The sequence below is a fragment of the Pelophylax lessonae genome (genome assembly GCF_965119305.1).
Source record: "Pelophylax lessonae genome assembly, chromosome: 2".
NCBI lineage: Eukaryota > Metazoa > Chordata > Amphibia > Anura > Ranidae > Pelophylax > Pelophylax lessonae.
The window spans coordinates 256,520,401-256,535,007 of record NC_138769.1 but is presented as its reverse complement, the minus strand read 5'-3'; the positions used below and the strand labels follow the sequence as shown (position 1 = coordinate 256,535,007).

At 40.4% G+C, this 14,607-nt stretch overlaps 1 protein-coding gene across 1 annotated transcript in view; it reads right to left on the bottom strand.

The window, feature by feature from the left end:
* Positions 1 to 14,607, bottom strand: part of EIF2D (eukaryotic translation initiation factor 2D) — a 130,367-nt gene that overhangs the window by 95,881 nt on the left and 19,879 nt on the right. The window contains exons 3-6 of the mRNA XM_082246737.1: positions 10,330 to 10,413; positions 8,082 to 8,172; positions 5,994 to 6,101; positions 3,445 to 3,698 (exon numbers count right to left, since the gene is read on the bottom strand). Coding sequence (XP_082102863.1) covers positions 3,445 to 3,698; positions 5,994 to 6,101; positions 8,082 to 8,172; positions 10,330 to 10,413 — 537 coding nt within the window. The remainder of the gene's footprint in view (positions 1 to 3,444; positions 3,699 to 5,993; positions 6,102 to 8,081; positions 8,173 to 10,329; positions 10,414 to 14,607) is intronic.

Genomic DNA, 14,607 nt, shown 5'->3' with positions numbered 1-14,607 from the left:
GATTAGTGCACACAAACTCAATAGAATACCCATTTTTTGCTAAAATATAAAAAGATGATGATACACGGAGTAAATAGATAGTTAACATGTCATGCTTTAAAATTGTGTATGCCAGTGGAATAGTGACCACCTACAGTGCATTAAGTTATTCATAGGAGGTCTAGCACAAAAAAAAAAAAAAAAAATACTGCTCTCACTCCAATGTTCATTGCAATATCTACATTTAAAAAAAATATATATATTTTATTTAAATGTATTTTTTACATGGTTTCTTAAAAAAATGTTTTACACTTTATTGCTATCACAAGAGATGAACAACATTCCTTGTGAAAGCATGGGCAGCGACAGGTCCTCTTTACGGAGAGATCAGGGGAAAAGCTTTGCCGGGCTCTAACTGCAGAGGTCTTCAGTTGTTCTTTGTTTGCGGGTCTTTAGGACTTTAGTTTTGCCTTCAGCAAGTGAAATACATAGGAATGCACCGAAATGAAAAAATTATGGGCCGAAACAGAAACCGAAAATTCAGAATGCCCTTCAGAATGGCAGTTAATGAACCCCTTTGTGCTGCATTAGTGGCACCATTGTTAGTGTTAATCAACACTGGATGCACTAATACAGCACAAAGGAGTTAATTTACTGCCACTGGTCGGTCACTAATGCACCAGTGACCAGTGGCAATACATTAACCCCCTCATGCTGCATAATACAAATACCATTGGTAATTAACCTCGCCTCAGCCCCCCCCCCCCCAAAGAGTTAATGATGGCAACGCACGCCGCTCGGTGCACTTCTGGTAGCAGCGCGGTTCTTGGCAGATTCAATAAATTTGGATTTTTGAAACCTACTACACAATGAGGAGTTCCCTCTTTTATCTGGTTAATATCCTCTGAGACCACATGAAGTGTTTGGAGGGTGCCACTATCACTGTATGCACATCTTGAAGTCACACCTATTATAGGGCTGCTATTCTTATTTGCACATGGGATCAACATTTGGACTGTTATTGTGTGAATATATATATTTCTTTTCAGGACATTTCATTTTTTGTATATCACAGGAGGGAGGGAGAGAGGGAGAGAGAGAGATTTCGGTGCACCACTAGAAATGCATGCTCAATTGGGTTGAGATCAGGTGATTGACTCGGCCATTGCAGAATATTCCACTTCTTCAAAAGCTTCTGGGTTGCTTTTGCAGTGTGTTTTGGATCACTGTCCATCTGTACTGTGAAGCATCGTCCAATACACTTTGCTGCATTTGGATGAATTTGAGCCAACAGTATATCTCTAAACACTGCACAATTCATCCAGCTGCTTCTGTCCTCTGTCACATCAACAAACACCAATGACCCAGTGACACTGGAAGCCATGCATGCCCATGCCATCACACTGCCTTCACCGTGTTTTACAGATGATGTTGTGTGCTTTGGATCATGAGCTGTTCCAAGCCTTTTCCACGCTTTTTTTCTTTCCATCATTCTGGTACAGATGAATCTTAGTTTATCCGTCCAAAGAATGTTTTTCCAGAACTGGTCTGGCTTTTTTAGATGTTTTTTGGCAAAGTCTAATTTGGCTTTTCTATTGTTCAGGCTTATGAACGGTTTGCACCTTGTGGGTAAACCCTCTGTATTTTCTCTCGTCTTCTCTTAATTGTAGACTATGACAAGAATACGCCCACCTCCTGGAGAGTGTCCTTCACTTGTCTGGATGTTGTGAATTGTTTTTTCTTTACCATAGAGAGGATCATGCGATCATCCACCACTGTTTTACGTTGCTGAGCTCACCAGTGTGTTCTTCTTTCCTCAGACTGTACCAAACTCTTGATTTGGCCATTCAATGTTGCGGCTATCACGCTGATGGATTTGTTTCATTTTTTTTTTTTCAAAATATGTCTTTATTAAATTTAAAGATAACATACAACTAACTGTTATAATCACAGCGTTCAATAGTTGTACCATCTAGAAGATGGAACATTTAAATAAAAATAATCTTACCAATGGGACAGAGGAAAAGGAGTGAAATATTGCTGGTATTAACCTTAGTTAAATCAAAGTGAGATCTAGACAGGTGGGGTGAAGGGGGGAGGGTAGGATTGGTTTCATTTTTGAAGCCTTACAGTGGCCTGTTTCACTTGCATGGACAGTTCCTTTGAACGCATGATGTAGGTTCACAGCAATAGATTCCAAATGCAAATACCACACTTAAGCTGGATAAACACTATACAACTTTTCTTGTTAGATTTCCTTTAGATTTACCTTCAACTATGTAGTGGAAGGGCCTCCCTGATTGCATACAAATTCAAAGTGTTTAGATTTGACCTCATATTATATGGTTTTGGTAAATCTAAAGGAAAAAATCTAAAGACAATTGTACAGTGTGTACAGCCCATTAGAATCAACTCCAGACCCTTTACTTGCTTAATTGATGAAGAAATAAAGAAGCAGTAACCTACACCTGGCCATGAAACCGCTTTTGATTCAACTGTCCAATTTTTTTTTTTTTTTTTTTAAGGAAAAAGTAAGGGGGGGGGGGGTGGCTATTCTTAAGAGTTATAATTCCTAAACCCCTCCATCCTATTTGGATGTACATACACTCAAATTAAACCTGAGAGTGTGAACTTTTATCCCAAATCCGTTATAGAACTATAGCTTGAATACATTTTGGTAAATACCTGAAAAAACTAAAATTGTGCATGTGTCCAAATATATATGGACCTAACTGTATGTCAGCATTTTACATAATGGCTGAATTCCTGGAGTTCAGCTTTAAACATGGGAAATTTGCACTGTATTGAGCTAAAATGTCCAATCCCTCAGGCTTGGTTCCACAAGAAACACTAAGATACCAAGTGTCAGGTTGCCGAAAACAGAAATTATATGGTAATCATAGTGACATTTTTCAGAAGTTTTTGGGGCAATAAAATATATAACACGTGTTACAGGTTTTTGTAATTGTAGTTATGCTTTAAAACCCAACTCAAGGCACAACAAACTTTCCAGTGGTAAAGCAGTTATACAATACCTTTGCCTCAAAAATAAACTTGTGTCCCACAGGTTTTCTGCAACTGCCAAAAGGGTTAACCTAAATTCTGGGATTAGTACAGCTTCCGCAGTACCTTCGGACCACTTGGATGTAACCGCTGCAAGTCTCAAAGACTCACAGGCCTAATTTTGTGAATGGTGGAAGGAGGGAAAGGCCGAGACCAGACCGCTGCGCTGGGGTCTATGTGACCTGCAGCACTCACATCTGAGTGTTCCAGAAGTACAGTCGGACCTGTACTAATCCTGGCATGTAAACAAGTAGATTTTTACATAGGACCCAAAATCATAAATGAAACACATAATTTATATGCTTTATCAAGTGAAAGCTGTTTTGTTAAAAGCATACTCTACAATAAATAGTATACGTCTTGTCCATACAGCTGTATATAAATAAACAGAACGGTTACAACCTTGTGAGGGGGTATTGCAGTTCTCCACATAGGGTATTTCTACTGTTTCTTCCTCTAATGTCTCAGTACTCCCTTTTATTTCTCCACCTTCCTGCTGGGCTGTTGCTGAAACTTTTTCCAGGTGCAGATTTTCGAACTCTGTGATACAAGCCGGGCTTTCAGAGTCTAAAGACCCTATCTCCAGGTTGGCAGATGGTGCAACATCGATCTCCTCTGGTGGAATGTTAGGAGGACATGACTCGTCACCATAAGCCCTGACACAACATTTAAATGTCAGAAATAGTAGAATGAAATGCTTAGCACTTGACAATTAGCTTTGTAGATAAAACTGCTTAAGTAAAAAGAAGATCTTTTTAGATATCATTGTATAGATTTGCACCTACATCTGTATATTCTGGCTAAATTAGTAATATATAGTATTTGGCGGGCCTTGAAATAATTACCTCAGAAACTCCTCATTATAAATATCAAGACAAAGGCTTAAATAACTTTTACAATGCTCTAGTGCCATTTAGTAGAACTATACATTACAGTGCCTTGAAAAAGTATTTCTACCCCTTGAAATTTTCCACATTTTTCGTGTTGCAACAAAAACATAAATGTATTTTTTTGTGATTTTAGGTTATAGACCAACACAAAGTGGCACAGAACTGTGAAGTGGAAGGAAAATGATGAAAGGTTTTCAAAATTTTTTACAAACAAATATCTGAAAAGCGTGGCCTGCGGTCCTTTTTTTTTTTTTTCACGGAGCGGATGACATTTCTGTCATCCGCTCCGTAGGTCCGCATATCATCCCATCCGTTTGCGGATGATATGCGGACCTAATGTAAGTCTATGGGGATTGCGGATGTCAGCGGATGACACCGCTGACATCCGATTTTCCTTCCTTTCCGTTTTTTGAATGGAACAAAAATAGGGTTCTGTTCCGTTCGAAAAAACGGAACAGAACTGAAAGGAAGGAAATCGGATGTCAGCGGATGGTATTCCGCTGACATCCGCAATGCCATTGACTTACATTATGTCCGCAAATCATCCGCAAAAAAAATAGGATGATTTGCGGACATACGGAAAGCCCGTGTGAAAGAGCCCTTACTCTGATAGCCCTAACTAAAATCTAGTGGAACCAGTTGCCTTCAGAAGTCACCTAATTAGTAAATAGAGTCCATCTGTGTGTAATTTAATTTCACTACAAATACAGCTGTTCTGTGAAGCTCTCAGAGGTTTGGTAGAGAACCTTATGCCCCGTACACACGTGCAGATTATCTGAAGACTTTTGTCTTCAGATTTACCTTTTCTATGTAGTGCAAGGGTCTGCCGGATTGCATACAAATTGAAAGTGTTTAGGTTTGACCTCATATTATATGGTTTTGGTAAGTCTGCAGACAAAAGTCTTCAGATAATCTGCACGTGTGTACGGGGCATTAGTGAACAAACAGCATCATGAAGGCAAAGGAACACACCAGACAGGTCAGGGATAAAGTTGTGGAGAAGTTTAAAGCAGGGTTAGGTTATAAAAAAAAATATCCCAAGCTTTGAACATCTCGCGGAGCCCTAGTCAATCCATCATCCGAACATGGAAAGAGTATGGCACAACTGCAAAACTACCAAGACATGGCCGTCCACCTAAACTGATAGGCCGGGCAAGGAGAGCATTAATCAGAGAAGCAGCCAAGAGGCCCATGGTAACTCTTGAGGAGCTGCAGAGTTCTACAGCTCAGGTGGGAGAATCTGTCCACAGGACAACTGTTAGTAGTGAACTCCACAAATCTGCCTTTTATGGGAGAGTGGCAAGAAGTAAGCCATTAGAAGTCCCATTTGCAGTTTGAGAGAAGCCATGTAGGGGACATGGAAAACATGTGGAAGAAGGTGCTCTGGTCAGATGAGACCAAAATTGAACTTTTTGGCCTAAAAGAAAAACACTATGTGCAGCAGAAAACGAACACTGCACATTACTCTGAACACACTATCCCCCACCGTGAAACATGGTGGTGGCAGCATCATGTTGTGGGAGTGCTTTTCTTCAGCAGGGAGAGCATTGTCTCAGGGGGGTTGAATACAAATGCACACCTCATTTTTCAGATATTTGTAAAAAAAAAATTGAAAACCATTTATCATTTTCCTTCCACTTCACAATTATGTGCCATTTTGTGTTGATCTATCACATAAAATCCAAATAAAATACATTTAGGTTTCTGGTTGTAACATGACAAAATGTGGAAAATTTCAAGGGGTATAAATTACTTTTTCAAGGCACCGTATATGACTGGCAAATGTGAACAAAGGAATTACTCATGTTAATTGACTAGAATTCCTCTACCTTATTCTAAACATTAGCTGAACCAATCAAGAATATACAATCACATTACAATAGAAATCAAGTAAAAGGATCATTTTGCTATATTTCTTTTCACACTACAATAACAACAAACAAAAAACAAGTTTGCAGTTTATGAGTGCCTGCTAGAGGTTCCGCATATAATAAGAAATCATTTTATTGTCTCATTTATTCAGTTATTACTCACGGGTAACAGATAAAAAACCCTATTTACCAAAGCTGATCTTTATAGGTGTGCAAAATGTTGAAACCTTTGCCCTTCATTCCAGATGCCAGCATGTCCTTTGTAGACATAGTGGCCACACCTATTGCCACAGGAGCCCTGTAGAAGAAAAAAAGCATGATTATTCTACAGCGATTTTTGAATATAGCAAAATAAAAACAAAATAAAAACTTGTTTGAAGTCCTGTCATTCACTGGGGATACAAATTCAAAATCTTTTTAACTATATCATAAAGCACGACTTATCTTTAAACTGGGAGGATTGAGATTCCATAAGGATTCTTCAAGAATTCTAATTTCTTTTAGGCTGGAGCCTGCGTTACTCAATGCTGCCCAACACAGCATACACATATGGTGTGAATATGCCCTTACTAGAACAGTAACTATATGATTTACTTTTTAAGTCACATACACAAAACAGGTTTTACTGTATGGACTAATCCAAAACAACGGTACAGCGCTAATAAGGTGCATTCAGTGATAATATGTAAAAATAAAAGAACATATATCTATGCAATATTAAGGTGCTATAATACATAAATCTGTGCAGTATAAAAGTGTCATAGTACAAATAACTGAGCAATATTAAGGTGCTATAATAGATATTTATTATTATTTATATATTATATGAATTTGATTTATTACAAGCACTTTATTTCTATTATAGCACCTTAATATTGCACAGTTTTTTGTACTATGGCACTTTAATACTGCACAGATGTATTATAGCAGCTTAATATTGCATAGATATATGTTCTTTTATTTTTACATATTATCACTGAATGCACCTTATTAGCGCTGTACCGTTGTTTTGGATTATTGAATTGCTTTGTATATTGCCAATATATTCACTTTTGCAATTTTTACTGTATGGACTACCTCTTACTGCAAATTAAAGTATGTACAGCCTTATAAAACCCCTTGAGGGTTTTGTCATTGTCTATCTTTCCACAAAGGAAATGTACCCTCCTTGTCTTAAAGCAGAGTTCCACTCAAAAGTGTAATTTCTGCTCTGTCTCCTCCCCCCCTTAGGTGGCACATTTGGCACCTTTCAGGGGGGAGCGGGTACCTGTTTTTGACAGGTACCCTGTATTTACTTCCGTCAGACCTCCCCGTGGCGAGGTACGTCAGAAGTTCGGCCCCCTCCTCCTTCCCCTGTTGCCAGGCCAGTAAGAGCGCAGCACGCTTCGCGCATTAACAGTAGGGCCCCTTACCGGCAACGGTAGCACCCAACAGCCGATGGAAACGTCAACTGTGGTGCAGACATCGCTGGATTCCAGGACAGGAAAGTATCCTAATAATAAAAGTCAGCAGCTACAGTATGTGTAGCTGCTGCCTTTTAATTTTTGGAGGGGGGAGGCAGGAACACCGCTTTAAATGGTCTATGTTCTCAATGCTTTCTGTATGCTCTAGGCCAGGCATGTCCAAAGTCCGGCCCGCGGGCCAATTGCGGCACCCGGGCTGCTTTAATACGGCCCCACAGGTAATTTGAAAAAAAAAATACATTGGCATCATTCGTGACTTTTTTTGCTGCCATTATTAATCATCATCGTTGGGTTCATATAGCGCTTATATGTGGTAAACCCTTGTGTGACAGATTAGGGAACACACATGCTCCGGATTGAGATTAATACATTGTAAAATCTCAGTTAATGTCAGTTGGTCTAAATCAGTTATCAATATATTTGGACACAACATGTATACTTTATGTTCCTGTTCATATTTTTTTTAACTTAAAATTTGACAGACAACCTTTATTACCAATAATATGTAATGTACTTTACAATGTTCCTGACATATATTTCAGCTTTTTGAATTTTTTTTAATCTGGCCTTCAGATATGAAAGGCAGAGGGATTTAACACCTGTTTTGATTTGTCATCCATGTGACGAAATGAAAAGTATGCCGTTTGCAATAAACGTTGCATAAAATAGTTAATTTGCATATAATTTTAATGGTCCAAAGAATGTCAGGCAAAATGGTCGGCCCTCACGCATGTTCGCAACAATAAATCTGGCCCTCTTTGGAAAAAGTTTGGACACCCCTGCTCTAGGCCAATTACATAATATATATGGTCTACCTGTTTCCCACTAAGGTGATTGCACATAGGGTGCCCTTCTGTACCTCAGGTAAACCAAAAGATGACCCCAAAATACCAGGCAGCATCAAATCTGAAAAAGAAGAAATATAAAAAATATACACAATATACACATGAATTTCTCAAGACTCAAAAGAAAAACTAGAAAATACCAAAAATATATATAAAACCACACAAAATGAGGTTGAAGGATTGTAAGAGGTGCATGAAAGTCAGCCAGCCCCCAGTCTGATGTACTCACCCTCCAGTCTGTCACCAACCAAGCAAATGTGTGTCAACTAAACCCCTGTTCTTTGTACCAAGAGACAGGTTTTGTTATAGGGATGGAGACGCCATGCAACACCAGCTTGGGTCTCATATAAAGTCCCACCTAGTCCAATATGTTTATATAAAACCACACAATACTATTTAAAATTATATATATTCTTTTATTTTTTCTACAGAAGTGGTGGTTTTGGGTGGAGATAGCTGCAGCTATCATGTGTACATTTAAATAAAATAATCCAGAAAAAAGAGAGATTGAAGAGCGGCTCCCATTCAAGAGCAAAGATGGACTTTTTTGAGCAAGCACGCTCTCAGTCTGTGGACACGGTAGAGGACCAGATCCGTAGCACTGCTGTAGGTTTACGATGTTTCAGCTAACAGATTAAGTTTGGCCTTTCTGGTACCCACAGAGATACATTTCACTTTATGTCCATTTCAGCGGGAATACACCTTGAGTATAATGGGACAGACAAACCTATCGACTTCCCTGACTTTATATCAGATATTGTGTGTTTTTCTTGTAAAGAACCTAATCTTGGAGCACAGTAAAGAACTTTACTTTGTTCCATTTGCAAATAGGCATCCTGAATGCTCCTGAATGCTCCTTGTGTGGTAAGATCGGACAATACATACTGCAGATTGTTTAGGTTCATACAAACTCTTTATCCAGCAAACAGCTTTCAAAAGTGCGTCAGATTCATACATGCTATAAACTAAAGGTCATATTTTACTAAATGTCTTATTATGTTGCTGCTACTTTTTCCATGATTTTCTTTATCCAATCATTTAATGTCTAAGTAATGCCATATTAAATATTGTACAAATCAACACAAGGGACATAACTTCCACTCATTAGGATGTGTATCTTGTGCTGATGCTATTTCTTTTAGGTAAAATCTTCCTCCATCCATGACCCCCCCCAACCCCACCTCTGCCGCTGTAAGGTATAAAGCTCATAACCAAGGTAGTTCTACAAAGTAATAGATTGCTGGCAACTGACACTTTCAGAAACACTGATGTTTAAGGGATGAAACTCACAAGCAAGCCCATAGTTGAAGTAAAATGCTTAATCTTTGCTCTACCAGATGCTACATAGGAAATACTTAACCAATACTCAGTGCAGTAAACACTTATCCAAGTTCAAGACACATGGATTGGAACAGGAGGGTTCAGTTCCAGGGTTTACCACCTAACCCTAGATCAGTCAATAACAGTTCTATAGTTCAGACTGAAAGAGCCTTTTAGAACCAGGCTCCCTGGACACGCGGGACTTCTATTTTTTTCCAATCTTTCTTCGGCTGGCCACTTTAGGGAAACCTCTAAGAGAGTGGTTTTCTACTTATCCTCCTATTCTATACATCCTGCTGGACCCCCATAGGACACAAGCCCGGTCCAGTGCCCATCTATAGGCCTAGCCTCCCCCCTTGGGTGCGGCCCCGTCATGGTGTCTATTTCCCATGTGGGGTAATACTTTCGGATCTGTGCTCACATCCATGACCATAGGATGTCCATCCGATTATGCCCAGCGTGCTCTGCGGTGGTCTAATAAGGCTTCTAGAAACAGTTGTATGAATATTGAACTTGGTCCCTGAAGAAGGTACTATGGGAGCCTAAATGGATTTGCCAAGTACTTTGCTTCTATGTATGGACATGACAACTATTGAATGGATGGAAAACCTATTTTTATATACACTGTGTTTTTACTTTTTACCTGGATAAACTTAATAAAGCTGTATTTCTTTTATAAGATTGTGTTGTATGACATTTCAAGACAATTTCACAGCCTTAAAAATCAAATTCTCTAAGTGAGACACATGAGCCAAATCTCCTATCCCTTCTGGATTTGAGAGATCTTGGCACTCTTTCTCTCTTTTATTTTTGTAACTAACCCTAGATCAGTCAATAACAGTTCTATAGTTCAGACTGAAACAGCCTTTTAGAACCATACACAAGGCAAAAAAGTTACCTGCACCGCCAGACATTCTTTCAAATACAGGTGGCCAAGTGGTGAACACTGGTAGAAGATCTGGATGGCGCCATAAAGTGTAAACTGTATGAAAAAACAAAGCCGAGCATGATTATAAACTTTTATAAATGCCATAAATTTACAATATTATAAATGTATGCAATGCATTTTTCTCTGAAGGAGACCATAAATTAGGGGATAACCAAGAACAAACTTTAGGCAGTTTAACATCTATCCTTTAGGCACTGGGCTATATGTCTACAAAAATCTTACATAAAACTGGAAAGTGGTCTGTTTGCGTACTTAAGAATTTGGCTAACAGGAAAGTGCTGACTGGGGTTTTATCCCTTCTGTGCTCTAACCAAAACCTGGGGAAAAAATTGGCTTTACGTGCACTTTAAGGACATTTAAATATCTCAATTGGGTATGTCGCGCTGCTTTGCACACAGCACAAAGAAGGTGAACCCATGTGCTTCATGCTTACAATTACTGCATTGCATATCAGACATCTCCTCTTTTCCTTCACATTCATTTGTGATTGTTCCCGGCAGAACATTAGCCATAATATACTGTATATGTTTTTCTCAACTGGCAGGACAAGCTGATGACCTCCAAAAAAAAAAAAACTTACCGTTAGTATACTGGTAACAGCCTTTCTCTTAATCCTTCCAGGACGGCCAACATATGAGAGATTGTGGCTCCGCCTCAGAGGAAACACAACTAATTTGCAACTGTTAAAAGGGTCCCACCCATCCTTGAGCTTCAGTAATAGAAAAGTACCTTTCCAACCGAACTTTCAAGGGATATAGTTATTCAATAACATACAGCTACACATATATACATATACATATATATATACATTTTTTAACTCACCACCATCTTGGGCGGGAAGTAGGCCGGCCATCCTGGAAGGATTAAGAGAAAGGCCGTTACCAGTATACTAACGGTAAGTTTTCTCCTTTCATGCTTCCAGGACGGCCTACATATGAGAGGATAATAAAGGAATCCATACTGGCCTACCTTAGGGCGGGACCACTGCCTGTAAAACCTTTCTGCCAAAGGCAAGTTCTTGTGACAGTACTTCCACACGATAGTGCTTTAGGAAGGTATCTTGGCTGGACCAGGTGGCTGCATGGCGGATCTGTTCCCAGGATGCTCCGGCTTTTTCAGCCCAGGAAGTTGCCATGCCCCTTGTGGAATGTGCCTTTAGATTTGTTGGTGTGGGGGTACCTGACACCTTATATGACATACTAATGGCTTGCCTAATCCACCTAGAGATTGAGGGTTTTGATGCTTGTAATCCCCTCCTTGGTCCAGAATGTAGAACCAATAAGTGGCTAGATCTTCTAAAGCCCTTGGTTCTTTCTAAATATGCTAGAAGACACCTCCCTGCATCTAAGCAATGGAATTTACGTTCTTTTGCACATTTAGGTTTTTCACAGAAAGATGGGAGAACCATCTCTTGATTCCTATGAAAAGACGACACTACCTTGGGTAGGTATAGTGGGTCTGGTTTAAGAATCACCCTGTCTTGGAGAATTCGCATAAAGGGTTCCTTTATGGATAAGCTCTGTAAATCTCCCACTCTCCTGGCTGTGGTGATTGCCAACAGAAAAGTTAACTTGATTGACAAAATGTTTAAACTAATTTTGTTCAAAGGTTCAAACGCTTCACTAGATAATGTCTCTAGTACTAGCGTTAGGTTCCAGACTGGAACATTAGTTCTGTTATTTGGAGATACTCTGCTCCGGGCTAACAGAAACCTCTTAATTAAAGGTTCTTTAGCCAGACTTTTGTCTAAAAAAACAGAAAGTGCTGCTACCTGTACTTTAAGGGTGTTCACTGCCACCCCCTTATCTACCCCATCCTGTAAAAAATCCAGGATCCTTGGGGTTGAGGCAGAGGAATCCTTCTTCTGACTCTGCCAAGTACAGAATGTTTTCCAGATTTTGGAATACATTTTTCTAGTTACTGGCTTTCTACTTGAAAGGAGGGTCTCAATGACTTTGTCTGAGCATCCTTTTCCTTTTAATATTTGGCATTCACTACCCAGGCTGTTAACTGAAAAAACTGCGGTCTGGGGTGAATCAGAGGTCCTTGTAGTAACAGGTCTGGTACTTCTGGCAGTTTCCACGGTGCTGTCACTGATAGGGACACCAGGGTTGCAAACCACGTTCTCTTTGGCCACCCAGGTGTGACTAGGATGAGGCGTAGTTGCGGCCATCCGCTGAGTTTCTGCAGAACTCTCGCAATTAGATTCTGTGGGGGAAAGGCATAGGCTAGCCTGAAGGGCCAAGGTTGTGCTAGTGCATCCAAGCCCAGCATACCCCTCTGTCTTGTCAGAGAAAAGAACTGTTCTACTTTTCGGTTCTGCCGAGTGGCAAACATGTCCACTTCTGGCTGACCAAATTTTTGGACTAGGCGTTGAAAAATTATAGGGTTCAGTTCCCATTCTGTCTGTCTGATGTGATGACGACTGAGGAAGTCCGCTTCCCAGTTGTCCTTCCCTTTTATGTACATGGCTGAAAGGGAAATTACTCTCTTTTCTGCCCAGCTCAATGTCTCCTGAGCTAATTTTAGCAGAGAGCTTGATCGGGCCCCCCCCTGATGATTCAGGTAAGCTACTGCTGTAGCATTGTCTGAATGGACCTGGACTTCTTTCCCTAGAATGTCCCCCTCGAAGGCTTTTAAGGCCTTTTCCACAGCCTTCAGTTCCCTGTAATTGGAGGAGGCTTGACTCAGCTTTGAATCCCAGGTACCCTGGGTCTGGGCTTCTTTTCGGTGAGCTCCCCACCCTTCGGAACTTGCGTCCGTGGTAATCTTTATGGGCAGCTCTTGACCCCACAGTTGCCCCTTCTCTAGGTTTTGGGGGACTGTCCACCATTTCAGTGACAAAATTACTTGTGGGGACAATGTAATTTTTTCGTCTATGGAGTCCTGTCTCCTGTTCCAAGAGGCCAGGTGAAAAAATTGGAGGTCTCTTGAATGTAGTTGGGCCCACTCTACAGCTGGAATACACGCTGTCATTAGCCCTAGAACTTGCATGATCTGTCTCCTGGAACACCAAGGATGAGAACAGATGCCTCTTACCGCTGAGACCACTTTTTCCACCTTTTCCCTTGGGAGGAAAAGTTTTTTGAGTCTGGTATCTATTTTGTATCCTAGATACACTTGGACCTGTGCCGGCTGTATTGAGGATTTCTCCAAATTTAATAGCCATCCTACTGCTTGAAGAACTGACATCACCTTTTGGGTGTCTGCCATAGCCTGTTCTTCTGATCTTGCAAAGATCAACATATCGTCCAAATACGGGATCAAACTTAGGCCTTGTAGGTGAAGATGGCCTACTACCTCGGCCAAGATTTTTGTAAAGATTCTTGGACTTGTTGCCAAGCCAAAAGGAAGAGCTCTGAACTGCCAATGTGCAGTGCCTTCTTCCGTCACAATGGCGAATCTGAGAAATGCTTGATGTTCCGGATAAATTGGAACATGTAGGTAAGCATCTCTTAAATCCAATGTTGTCATAAAGACATTCTGGTACAGATTTTTTCTGACCGCATAAATGTTCTCCATGGAGAACTTCTTGTATATCAGAAATTTGTTTAGTTTCTTGAGGTTTATAACTAGTCGGAATTTTCCTGAGGGCTTTGGCACCACAAATATGTGGGAGTAAAAGCCTTGGAATGCCTGACCCTTTGGTACAGGTGAAATCACCTTCTGCTCCGCTAGTTCCTGAATACCGTCTAACAGTGCCTTCCTCTTTTGTTCTATTTTTGAGGGATAGGTCATTGTTATATCTGGCACCGGCTGTGAGGCAAACTCCAGTCGGTACCCTTCCCGAATTATCTGGAGAATGTAGGGGCTGGCAGAGATGTTTTCCCATTGGGAGAGAAAATGGGTCAGTCTGCCCCCTACCCTGAAGCTGGCGTCAGTTGGTTTCTTTGGACTTAGGTCCAGGTTTAAGGAACAATAAGTTGGTTCCTTGTTTTCCCTTTTCAGGACCACCTTTCCTGGCCTGTCCCTTGAAAGGCCTTCTTTGGTTTTTGTCCTGGAAGTTCCGAAAGGAATATCTTCCTGTTTTGTCCTTTCTTTTACTGGGAAATTTTTTCCCTTTTTCTGCAGATCTGGACAAGGTATCCTCCAGTCCTGAACCGAACAGTAATGCACCTTCAAAGGGTAATGCACAGAGTCTTACTTTGGAGGCTATATCACCTTCCCATGCTTTGACCCAAAGCGCCCTTCTAGCAGAATTTACTAATGCTGCTGTTTTTGCAGATG